Genomic DNA, 12,982 nt, shown 5'->3' on the forward strand with positions numbered 1-12,982 from the left:
CCTTTAACAGTTTACAGAGCAAAGGCCAGTCCCCAGAGCTACCGCTCTCTCCCTCCCTTCTTTCCGAGAACAGAAGGAAAACAAGCTGCTAGGCTGTGGGGCGGAGGCGGGAAACAGGGGGCGGGCTCCTTCCCGCCACTCGGCCCACGGTGCGGCGCGCGGGGAACCGCGGGGCCGAGCGCGCAGCCCCGCCCCGGGGGCGTCACCGCCCGGCGCCCGCCCCGCCCCCGCGCCGACTGCCTTCTGTTTTCCATTTCCACAGGCGCTTGGGCAAGCTGTTGCTTTGCTCTCCGGCTGGAGCCTGAGGACGCGGGGTGGATTCGTCTGTAGGAGACTCCAGGCTGTGGGCAACGCCATGGCCTCTGTGCTAAGCAAGGACGTGGTGGACATCGAGGTACCGACTGCGCGCGGGCTCGTCTAGGGAGGGAGGGGGACGCAGCTGGCGGGTGCCCAGAAGGCCGCCGCAGCCACCGCAGGGCCGGGGAAAGTGGGAGAGGCGGGAAACTTTGCCTTCGCGGGAGGCCTTGCGGGGAGGTGGAGGAGCGAGGAGCCAGAGACCCGTGTGGGCTGGCAGGGAGGGAAGTGGGGGGCCCGCGACGGTAGGGGTGTTCTTTGGCTTGGGACCTGGCTGTTTACTTCGGAGTGGGGGTTAAAGAAGTCTTTGAGTGGCAGTGACTGAAGAACCACGAGTGTTCGAGAGAGATGGATTTTCTCAAAGGAGCGCTCATTTCTCACGCAGTCTATCCCGCACCTTCCGCTTTGCCCCTGTAAGCGTCCGCGTTTCCGGACACCTCCAGTCTGCTGCCCCACCTCCAGTCGCGGAATAATGCATATTTGCAAAGTATAGAAATAAAGATCTGTGTGTCAGCTATAGCAGCCCCTGCTAGCCTTAGTATTGCTTATGAAAATAACATAGAGAAGAATGGGATAAGGTATTGAAAATATGAAAAATACAGTGCCTTCAGAAATACAAAATAAACTGTATTTTCCTCTCGTCAACAGTTTTTGATTCTCTCTTGCACTCTTTCTGTAAAAATGTCATCTTTCTTCCAGTGAATAAAGTCCTCCCTGAAATACATGACCATTTCCTTTGACTTCTCCCTAAGACCTTTATGTATGCGATGAGACAGATATAATAACAAACAGTGATTTTAGACGTACTAACCCAGTGTCAGCACTTTTGAGCTAAAATAAACTGCTTTGTAGTTTTTTGTTGTGTTTTGTTTGGGGCTTTTTAAAATTTGAGTCTCCTACGCTGGTAAAACGTGTGTATGTGCACGCCTATGTTTTCCTTAGAATGAAAAAATTTTCCTTTCCTCAGTCCTTTCAGTGGCTTAAGTAAAATTTTAAAACCACCTGTTTGCAGAAGAGCTGCTTCTTGCCATTGTGTTGCCTCTGTGTTCTCTCTGTCAGTGATTGAAGGAACTTTGTGTTCTGTTTGGGGGATGATAGTAGTGTTTTCTCCAGATTCCATACCTTGGGTTGAAAAATCCACTGTGGTAATAAGAGCCAAAGTATATTATGTGGACATGTCTACTTAATTTACTTGTAGTTTCTCTTGTGGATAGTTTACTTTTTTATGTTGATCAATATGATATATTTAACCCAATGTTTATTCATGCACAGGGTAAAAGATACTTGATTTATGTCATTGTCCTTTTTGGTCCTTGTTACTTTGACTTCACCAAATGCCCCCTCTGCCCCGCCCCCCCCCCTTTTGAAGCTAAGTCAAATAGTACGTTTCTGACAGTATTAGGTAGTAGTGATGTACTGATTTCAGAGATAAGAATGTCAGAGGGCAGATGGCTTTTGGCTTTTGAATTTATCTATTTCGCAGTTGTCCATGAAATCAGTTCATAACCATATTACACTAAGGAAAAAGATGCCAGTGAAACATTAACGACCAGCTTAATTTCATGAATTGTTTCAACTAAGACCATTTAAGAAGGTCAGGCCCTCACATTTACTCCCCTTAATCTAAGCTTAGTTGGCCCAATATTACTTGATATAGAATAGTGGCATTCAAGCTTTTTCAGCTTTTATGTAGTTCATATATGCACCACACTTTAATCAGTAACATCTTTCATCATGCATGGGAATTTTCTTTTCCCTCAAAGTAATATGCACGATTCAGGAGCTAGAGTACCATGAAAGGGTGTGAAATTAATCATTAAAATATAATGCAGTGAGGAAAAATACATTAAATCTAGAGGGATACATCCAAGCATAGATGTCTCAGGTGATCCTATTGACTCACCAAAGCTCATTTTTTTTTTTTTGGAAGAGTCAAAATGAATTATGAAGGTTCAATTTTCTATCAAATTTGAATGTATACATTGGATTTGCCTTTTTTGAATGAATTCTTTAAAATCATTGTCTAGAGGTTGATCTGCTTGTGACCATTGCCTTGTCTCAAATATGTGGAGAAGCACGTAATCTTTAAAAAAAATTATCAGTGTAAAACAGTAAGTGTTCAGTTGATGAATGTGAAAAGAACAGAAGGTGATGGTGACAACCCGCTATAATAGTGACTAAATTTTCTCCTTAAGCTACCTATAGAACCTCAGGTTTCAGTGAAGCAGCCAAGAAATATTTTTGTTTCTGGGGAAAAAAGTTACTGAGGCTTACAAAGTTGTTTTGTGTGCTCACTCCATATTTCTAGCCTCAATCCAATAGTGCATCAGGGTTTGAAGGGTTGGGAGCATAAAAAACAGTCAGAAGGTCACCAGACTCCAAAACTGAAATATCCCTGGGCCGGAAGATAGGCATAGCAAGGATGCATTAGTAGGTAATAGATACTAGGCAATAGAATCTAGCTCATATACTAAAAAATTATTGTAATTGTAGTAATGGTAGCAGATGTATGAGAAGTCAGACATTTCTCCAGACCTATTAATGTGGTTCAGGGCCTGGGATCTGGAGCAAACTGCCTGTGGTTGAGGTCTATGTCTACCCCTTTTTAGATAGGTGACGTTGTTTAGGTTACCTAGCTTCTCTGTGTCACATCTGCATAATCTGCTAAGTAAGGAAAATAATCATAGACAAGATAATAAACAAGATATAAAATAGACAAGATATAAACATAGACAAGATGTAAAATTAGTAAATAAATGTCACAACTTCACATCTTGTTAGGAAAAGGACAAAACATGTTAAAAAATAAAAATATAGAACAAATATCTTAGGAAAATCACTGCCTGTGAAATAACTACTATTTTAAAGTTCATTAATGGTAGCTATGTACTTTAAAAAGATATTTTGCTTTGTGGGCTTACTTTTTGGATTTAGCTAAATTTTGTCAAGACTGACTTTTGAATACAAATTCTCCTGCGAAGGTTTTAAGAAAGGTGAATATCAGACATTGATCACGTTCCCTGACCTCAGCAATACCTTCACAATAATTCATTTAGTTTGAACTGACAACTGGTCTGTTGTCAATATCTGCACTTTTAAAAGCAAGTAAGAATGATTTTGGAAGAGTTCACTTTTGTTCAATGTCTTGTTCCCCTCCACTGACATGGGTAATTGAGAATTTACTGTAAAAGTATAGCAGAGTGAAAATGTATGCAGGTACAGTGAGCTTTTAATTAATTCTTTGGATATTAGTAATTTTGGTAAGTATTTATAGCTGAACTAAATTGCTGTCCACCCCTTTACTGTTTCCATAATCCCAAATCAAGGTCTATTCTTAGAATTATCAGTTAATGATTCATAAGGAGTTATAAACTCATTTCAAATTTATGTTGAATAAAAAAATGATTTTAGTCCAATGTCCACAAAATCATAATGCTTTTAGAGTTAAGTAGAAATGGTTTCTGAATTACCGATACTGTGACTTCTATTCATTTGAGAAGATAATCTAGAATTTTCTGTGTTTGTTAATTAAGAAAATAAGATAATAAAACGATGGCTTTGGGAAATGGCAGTATAATGGAAACAACTTGGAGAAAGTAAATTTTCAGGAGAATTTTAAAAACAGGCTTATGAATTGGTAGAGATGGCAAAAGATATTTCAGAATGCCCTTTATCATAACTACTTTTGCCCCTGGGGAGGGAGGAGGTGCATAGATCCAAAGGAGAGAATAAGGATTCAACTTTGCAGAAGTTATGGGTTATTTATTTATTTATTTAAACTTAAATGTTTTTTACTGCATCCATTTTTGTCTCCTTCCTTTTATTGATTGGGCACCACAAATCTCTGGGAATGCTATCTTGACTTGCCAAGGCTTTTAAAGCATTAAAAAAATTTTTTTTTTAATTTGTTTTGTGAGTTTGAGTTGTTAAAAATGTGCTTGTACTCCTTATTTTAAGCTGTCCCGTGGACAGTACTTAATTTTATTTTAAAGTATTTCTCCTTTCTAACGAATTTAGCTGGGTGGTAGAAATGTGTCTGATTATGTGATTTGGAAAGTTACTCCAAATTTGGAGAGTTATTCCAATGATAGCTCCTTGTAGTTTTAAGGTACTAAACATTCCTGTAGTTAAGGATGGTTATGTATGTATTCCATTACAGTTTTAAAAAGAATTTTACCTCCTACATGTGAAGTAGATGGCTAGTTTCAGTGGTTTAATTAAAAACTGTGAGATTAATGACTAATGATGAATCTATCACTAGGGAGATTTTTAGATTGGATCTGCTTAATCTTAATCATAGCAGATAGTGTTGACTGATTGCTTAATTGTTAAAATGTGCTAAAATTCAATAGTCTCCTTTCTTACATTCTAGAAGGAAAACCCAGTTTTGGAAAGCTCTACATTTACAGTAAGGAATTAGTAAGAATACCAAGAAGATCTCTAGTCAGAATGCTGAGATAACTGGATGATCATTAAGCAATCATATCTTTCCTAAACTGTTGGAATACAGCATTTTACCAAACTCTGTATATAAACAAGCAACAACACAAGAGCTGAAAAATAGACCTTCCAATAAGGTAAACATGTGTGGTCACTGTGGGTGAATTCTAGTAATTAGCATAAAGTTAAGTCAGAAAATTAGAAACACTAAAATTGAAGACAATGAGACTAAAAAAAAATCGTCATGAAATAATGTGACAAAGGAACTGTAAGAGATTTGATATAGTCTAGGCTTCAGTGTGGCCAAAGAGATTGAAAAGTAGAATTGGCCAATTTGCTTTTCTGCCTCTTAGCTAAATGGACACAATGATATATAGGAGGAAGAAATCTTCAGTCCTTAAAACTGTAAGGAAAGTTCTGTGTCATTCATATCCTGCCTTAATTAAAAAATATTTAATAAGGCATTCTAAGGTTATAAATTTATCTGTAATCAGGATTTTGATATTCAAATGTGACGTGTTTGCCTTCTGGACTTCATTTGCTCTTAATCCTCCATGTTAAGACAGAGGTATTTTTTGGCCTCAAACATCAATAATGTGGGTGTTCACAGATATCCTGGAGCCAATTATACTACTGATAACTCTTAATAGGATTATGTCTTTCCTGTGGTTTATAATTATTACTGCTTCCATTGCTTTTAATTAAAATGTTATACTAGTAGATAGGAAACAGCTGTATTTAACTCAACATATAACTTCTTTCAGACTCTTCACCACACTTATCTATATATTGATGTTAGGAACTCATTATTTTTGTATAAAAATTTTTATTTTGTATTTCACAAAATCAAGCTTCATTTCATGGTTAGTTTGAAAAATAAACCAAAACAAACAAACAAACAAAAATTGTGTTAAAACGGTCCTGAGTTCAAATCCTGACACTGTTATTTTTCTATTTGTGTGATTGTGGTCAAGTTGTTTCCTGGACTATCAGTCATTTCTTCCTCTGTCAGTTGGTTTTAATCTTAATTTATTTCATGCAATAAATTAAGGATTTAATTTATTAACTTTAATTTAATTTTATTTAATAAATAAGGATTAATTGGAGTCATGTACATATAATGCCTTAGACAGCATCTGTCACTTAAAATATGTGCTTTTTGAATGGTAGTAGTTATTGTAAATATTATTATTGCATATATCATCTGTGTTATGTAAATGTCATTTGGCTAGAATGTTGTTCAACTCCAAGAATTAACTAGTGGTATCAAAAGCTGTTAAAATACGTGAAGAAAGGGAGAGTTAATGAAGTTAAAAGAATTATGAGTGAGGCTTATTACAGATGAAAAAATTTTGCAGACATGACTTATGAGAAAATTCCTGAATTCTTTTGGTCAGTATTACCAGTGAGATGGGGGAGTTTTTAAAATTCAGGTCAAATTAAAGAGACCTTCTTCATGTTGAGTTTTATTTCTATTTAAAAAATATTTTTAATACCCACTGTATTACCAACCCTCTAGTGTAAGCTGCAGGAGATTCAAAGGAAGTATGTGGCACAGGCTTTGTCTATATAGGATTATCCACATCTAAATCTCTGGGGAATAAGATTCAGATTCAGCATTGACTGTTCTCCTACCTCCTAACCCTTGCTGTTTTACTGCAGTGTACATATGGATTGATATTTTTGGTGTTTTTCTGAGTGTTTTTGTGACGAGATCAGGCGCAAGCATTGGTGAAAATGGTTTCTTGGCATTCTCAATGATATGTAGAAGGGATTGGTGTTATCCTTTTCTGAAAAGAAATCCCTATACAATTATTTTAAGAAAAAGTGTCTAACTCCATATCTCTTTGTGTAAACTGGACTAAACTTATAGTTTCTCTAAGTGAGCATATTAGCTTCAAAGAGAGTTTCCTTCCGGACTTCTAAGCATCCCTGCACACACTATATTTGTATTTATAACTTTTTGAATTCCTAGGAAGGAGGGAATTGGAGATAACCTATTTTGCACCAGGAAAAGGTAAAGTGTGCCCTTTCTAAAGAATGACTCAGATAATAAACTTTGTATACTAGGTTATGGTAATTTAATTTCTTTGAGGATTTCAGCTTGGTTGTGTAATAGCATTCTCACTATCTTCTACCTCTATCATAATAATTAAAGAGACAATCCGTGTCCCTACCTCCCAGGTGCTTGGAAATTGATATTATGAGTGCTTATGAATGTCCCCTTGAGGTACTCCTGGCTAGGCCACTTTGAAGAAAAATCTCTTCATCAATAATGAAGCCCTGAGGGCCACTTCTCAGGGGACCCACACAAAATTACATGTCAACTCCAGGCCTGATTTATACAGATGGTGCTCAAGGATGGAGCCTGACTGTACTTCTCCCTCCCCCAATATTTTATTACCTACCACTCTCTGCTGATCCTCCCCATGCCCTTCCCCACCTTCACCTCTCTCCCAAAACTTCATCCTCCAGTTTTCAACTTGTTTTACCTACTCAAGATTGTCTCATCTAAGTAGATCTGTTTGTTTAGTCTTTGTGAAATCCTTTGAATGATATTAAAAATTGACCATAGTAGCATGTTAAAACTTTAGAAATGTTAGTATGTTTAATTAAAGGCCATGAGGAAATCTTCAGCAAAACAATAGAAGATAATGTGTATTTACTATATGTTAATTAAAATAAGTATCCTGGGATAGGGGCCAAGCCTGGGGATATTTTTGCTCCATAAGTGAGATCCCTTGCTGTCTGACCTTGTGGAAATCATTCAACCACTGTGAAGAGTTTGCTGATTCCTCAATGAGTTTGCTATTGATCAGTCTTTTACGGATGGTTTGTGATATAATATGGCAATGGTGAAATCGCTTGGAAACGTGACCTGCTGGGTGATCATATTAAGGAAATGCAAGGTAGTGGTGTGGAGCTACTGTATTTTACATGCTAGGTAGGATTAAGTGCACCATTTATACCAGCTATAAGGATTTGATATACTTATTCACCTGATTTTTAAACTTTCTTCATGCTTGCTTGCTTCCTTTTCTTTTTTAATCAAATGAATGAGTTAAGTCTAAATCTCTCCTGAGCACACAGAAAAAGTCCGATCCTTCTTTATATGGCTGGAGTTCTGTGAGGGTGATCTGGAATTAATAAATTCATATTTTTGTGTGTCTGTAGAGTGATGCTGTATTTAACTAGGAATTAAGACCAGAGATTCCAGAAAGGAATCAGTTTCTCCAGTGTGCTTTTTGATTGATAACTGTCAACGGAAACTAGAGTACAGATAGTGGATTCCCAGCCCCACAGAAATTCAAGTTACCTTTCTCTGACTCTTTGCACCACAGTGTCCTCAAAGCTTTGGGAATCTTCTTCCAAATGTTCTTCCATGACAGATTTTGGGAAGTGCTGGTGAAAAGTTTGAAATCCTTGGTAATTCAAAGAAGAAAAAGTCATTCAGTTCTCTTCACAGATCCCTAGGATTAAAGCATAACAACATTCACAGCAAAATACTCTTTATTGGGGGTTAACTTTCAATAATTTTTAAAAATTTCTCTAAATTAATTATTTTTCATGATCATTACAGAAGATTTAAAAGATGCAAAAAAAAGTGAAAAGAAGATCCCAAACATACAGTCATACCACATGAAACAGTCATGCTGATAGTAATTTAGTATTTTCCTATACATGAGGTTTTTTCCCCTAAATAGTTTAATCATGTATAATATTCATTTAGGTATAGTTGATTTACAATATTGTATTAGTTTCAGGTGTATAATGTAGTGATTCAAAATTTTTATAGATTATACTCCATTTAAAGTTATTATAAAATGTTGGCTATATTCCCTGTGCTGTACAATATAACCTTGTAGCTTATTTATTTTACACATAGTATTTTGTATCTCTTAATCCCCTACCCTTATCTTGCCCCTTTCTGATTCCTTCTCCCTACTGGTAACCACTAGTTCTCTGTATCAGTGAGTATGTTTCTTTTTTTGTTATTTTCATTCATTTGCTGTGTTTTATTTTATTTTTTGATTCCACATGTAAGTGATAACATACAGTACTTGTCTTTCGCTGACTTATTTCACTAAGCATGATACCCTCAAGGTCCATCCGTGTCATTGCAAATGGAAAAATTGGCAAAATTTCATTCTCTGTTTTGGCTGAGTAATATTCTATTATACACATGCACGCACGAACACACACACACACGTGCGCGCATGGCCCCACCCACCAGCAAGCAGGCTGCCTTAAGACCCCCTGAACCCACAGCCTCTCCTGGGCATGGCCCTGTCCATCAGAGGGCCTAAGACTTGATGCCACACACCAGGGAGCAGGCACTAGAAGTGGGACACCCCAGCGCCCTTCAACCAGAGACTCAAGGAATCAGCTGTTTCCCAGCTCTTTACTGGACACGTACTAGTTCCAGAACCCCCTGGGTCCCAGTATGTGGACACCAGTATGTGGACACCAGTCCCAGGTCAGTTGCACCTGGCAGCCTGCCGTGGCAGGACCCAGCTCACTTACCAGCGGGCTACCACCAGCACTGGGACCCAGTGGGCCCTGAGCCCTCCTACCAGCAGGCTAACACCAGCTCCGAGAAACCTTGGGCCCCTCAGCCAGCCACCCCAGGGCTGGCCACTCACCAGTGGGTTAACACAAGCCTTGGGACACCCTGGGGCCCTGCAGTCAGAGACCCTGGGACTTGGCTCTGCCCAGCAGTGAGCTGGCACTAGCCCTGGGACCCCTGGACCCACCTGCCAGTGTCCAGCACAAGCCTCAGGCCCTGCCAACCCTGGCCCCACCCACCAGCAGGCCAATATCAGTTCTGAGATGTTTCCTCAGCCAGCTGCCCTGATTTCCAGCTTCACTCACCAGCACACCAGCACCAGGTCTGGGACACCCAGAAACCCACAGCCTGCTGTGTCAGAACTGGCACCACAAACTAGCAGACCAACACTAGATCCAGGAACCTTAGTGCTTCGTCCACCCACTCCAGAGCCCAGCTCTGCCTACCGAGCCAGTACTAGTCCCAGGACCCCCTGGGGTTCCACAGCCAGCTATCTTGTGACCCAGTGCTGCCAACCAGTAGCCAGCAGCCTCTGCACAAGGCAAGGCCTGGCAACCAACTGGACGAAGGGCTGGCCACGCCTACCAGGCCATCCACAGTAGTCAGCCTGCCACAACAGAAGTACCCATGCAGCCTTCATAGAGGCACCACTAATGCGTATAGCTCTGGTGATCAGAGGGGAGTATACTGCTGAGATGCATAAGGCATCTCCTACAGAAGGCCACTTTTCCCAGGTTAGGAAACATAACCAACCTACCAGATACATAGAAATAAATACAGCAACTTAGGCAAAGTGAAGCGACAGAGGAACATGTTCCAAACAAAGGAGCAACGTAAAACCCCAGAAGAAAAACTAAGTGAAGAGATAGACAGTCTTCCAGATAAAGAGTTCAAAGTAATGATTGTGAAGATGATCAAAGAACTTGAGAGAAGAATGGATGGACAAAGTGAGAAGTCAGAAGTTTATAACAAAGAGTTAGAAAATATAAAGAGGAACAAAATAGAGGTGAAGAATACAATAATTGAAATGAAAAATACACTAGAAGGAATCAACAGTAAATGAAATGATACAGAGGAACAAATCAGTGAGCTGGAAGACAGTGGAAATCACTGAAGCTGAACAGAAAAAAGAAAAAAGAATGAAAAGAAATGAGGACAGTTTAAGAGACCTCTAGGACAACATCAAGCTCACTGATATTCCCATTATAGTGGTCCCGGAAGAAGAGAGAAAGGGAAGAGAACATGTTTGAAGGTATCATAGGTGAAAACTTCCCTAGCCTGGGAAAGTAAACAGACATCCAGGTCCAGGAATCACAGAGAGTCCCAAATAGGATCAACCCAAAGAGGACCACACGAAGACACACTGTAATTAAAATGGCAAAAATTAAAGATAGAGAATATTAAAAGCAATGAGGGAAAAGCAATGAGTTATGTAGAAGGGAACTCCCATAGGCTATCAACTAACTTTTCTGCAGAAACTCTGCAGGCATAATGTATTTAAAGTGATGAAGGGGAAAACCTACAACCAAGAATACTCTACCCAGCAAGGCTTTCATTCAGATTTGATGGAGAAATCAAAAGTTTTTACAGACAAGCAAAGGAAAAAGAGTTCAGCACCACCAAACCAGCTTTACAAGAAACGTAAAAGAGAGTTCTCTAAGGGAATAAGAAAAGGCCAAAATTAGAAACATGAAAATTATGAAAGGAAAAAGCTCATTGGGGAAGGCAAGTCCACCACATACAAAGCTAGTAAGAAGGTTAAAAGACAAAAGTAGTAAAATCATCTATATCTGCAATAGGATACACAAAACAAAAAGATGTAAAATATGATGTCAAAAACAGTAGTAGTGAGGGGGTGGGGAGTAAAAATGCAGGGTCGTTAAAATGCATTTGAAATTAAGAGATCAGCAACTTAAAACATATATATATATACATATATATATAGTTATATATAAACCTCATATCAACCACAGACCAAAAATCTATAATACATACATGCAAAAAAAAGAGAAGGAATCATATATAATTTTATACTTGCTTTTTTATCCTGTCAGAAGTATTTCCCTACATTCTTACTATTTAAAAGGCAGCATGATTCTCTGGGAGTGGAGATACCAAAGTTTATTGAAAACATTTATTAACAGACATTTGTTTTTAGTGTGGTTATTAAAAATAATGCTTCAACAAAATTCTTAAAATGTAAATATACTTGAGAGGGTGGCTTTAATGATTTGTAGTGCATTTCAGTTCTGCCCTTCTAACCTACAATGATTCAACTGAATTAAGCATTTTTAAAAAGTATTTTTTAAATGGAAAAATGTCTCATTATTGGGTACAAAGAAAGGACAAAATGGAATTGGAACCAATCACCCATTTGCCTCATCCTCCCACCACTGACACAAGGCTATGGAACAGTCAGGCATCTGGATGTCCTTTCCTTTGATGTGGATATGACTTGATTTGCATTCAGTCCTGATCTGATGCTTATTTCTAGATTGTGACTTTACTGCCTGATGATGGTTCCTTATTTTTTCTGCCCTGGGAGAACAGGATGAGTAAGGTTGGGATTCAAGTTGTTATCTTGAATGAATAAATCTCAGGATGTGATTGCAAATGAATAAATGTAACACCAACTGCAGATGTCCCAACATGTGACCAAGGATGGTAACTTTTACATTGTAGCCCCACCTTTAAAATCACTCTGTCAGGCCAGATTCTCAAAGGATTCTTTCACCTTAGGTCTTTATATCAGAAAAATGAGTTGTGTGTGTGTTTGTGTGTACACACAAGCACATGTATGTTTGCAATTTTTTCCTTTTTCTTTTCCTCATAGTACTTAGGAAGAGAAAAGGGGCAGTTAGTGTAACTACTTTTGCCTCAACACAGTTTTCTCACATGACAAATTTAATAAAGCAAAACTTTTTTTTGTCTTAGATGTGTTAACCAAAATAACTTAAAAAAAAACATTTTCTTTTCTTTATTTTTCAAATTTTAATCTTTTGGCTGTGCCTCGTGGCATATGGGATCTTAATTCCCTGACCAGAGATCCAGCCTGTACCCCCTGCGTTGGAAGCATGGAGTCTTAACCACTGGACCGCTAGGGAAGACCCAAAATAACTTTGATTCATGCTTCATTTTAAAGCTAAAATTTACTTGCAACCTGAACTCTGAACATTGGTATGCTTAAGCCTCTATATTTTTTGAAAGAGATAAAAACATTTGTAGAAGAAAATTCTCATATGTTCATGAATATTACTGCCCATCACTCCTTCACGCCAAAACTAGACAGTAATAAACAAAACTTTAAAATATTTTTATACATGTTTAAGATCACATTATCATGAAAGGATTCTAGAAGAGAAATTATCCACTGCAGGTATGACTGTTTTAAGGATTTGAAATATTTTTGAGTTGTACAAATTCATATGGCTGCTATCAGTGTATGAATGTGTATGAAATGATACCCTTGAAGGTTAATATTGATTTTTAATTTTTAAATAAACAATTTGATGAAAACTGTTTGATTAGTTCAATTTGCATTTATTTGAATATTGTAAGTTTGAACATTTTTCCACATTTTAAAATAGTTTGCATTTTCTTTTAAACAAATTATGTTAACAG

The 12,982-nt window shown here is 38.2% G+C and overlaps 1 protein-coding gene across 2 annotated transcripts in view; it reads left to right on the top strand.

Moving 5' to 3' along the window:
• Window positions 1-267: 267 nt before the first annotated feature.
• DPYD (dihydropyrimidine dehydrogenase) overlaps window positions 268-12,982 on the top strand; it is an 815,412-nt gene continuing 802,697 nt past the window's right edge. For both annotated transcript variants that reach the window (XM_082655551.1, XM_082655550.1), the window contains exon 1: window positions 268-394. In XM_082655551.1, the coding sequence (XP_082511677.1) occupies window positions 356-394 (39 nt within the window). In that variant the 5' untranslated portion in view covers window positions 268-355. The remainder of the gene's footprint in view (window positions 395-12,982) is intronic.

This window comes from Grampus griseus (assembly GCF_964374135.1).
Source record: "Grampus griseus genome assembly, chromosome: 1".
In the NCBI taxonomy this organism is placed as follows: Eukaryota; Metazoa; Chordata; class Mammalia; order Artiodactyla; family Delphinidae; genus Grampus; species Grampus griseus.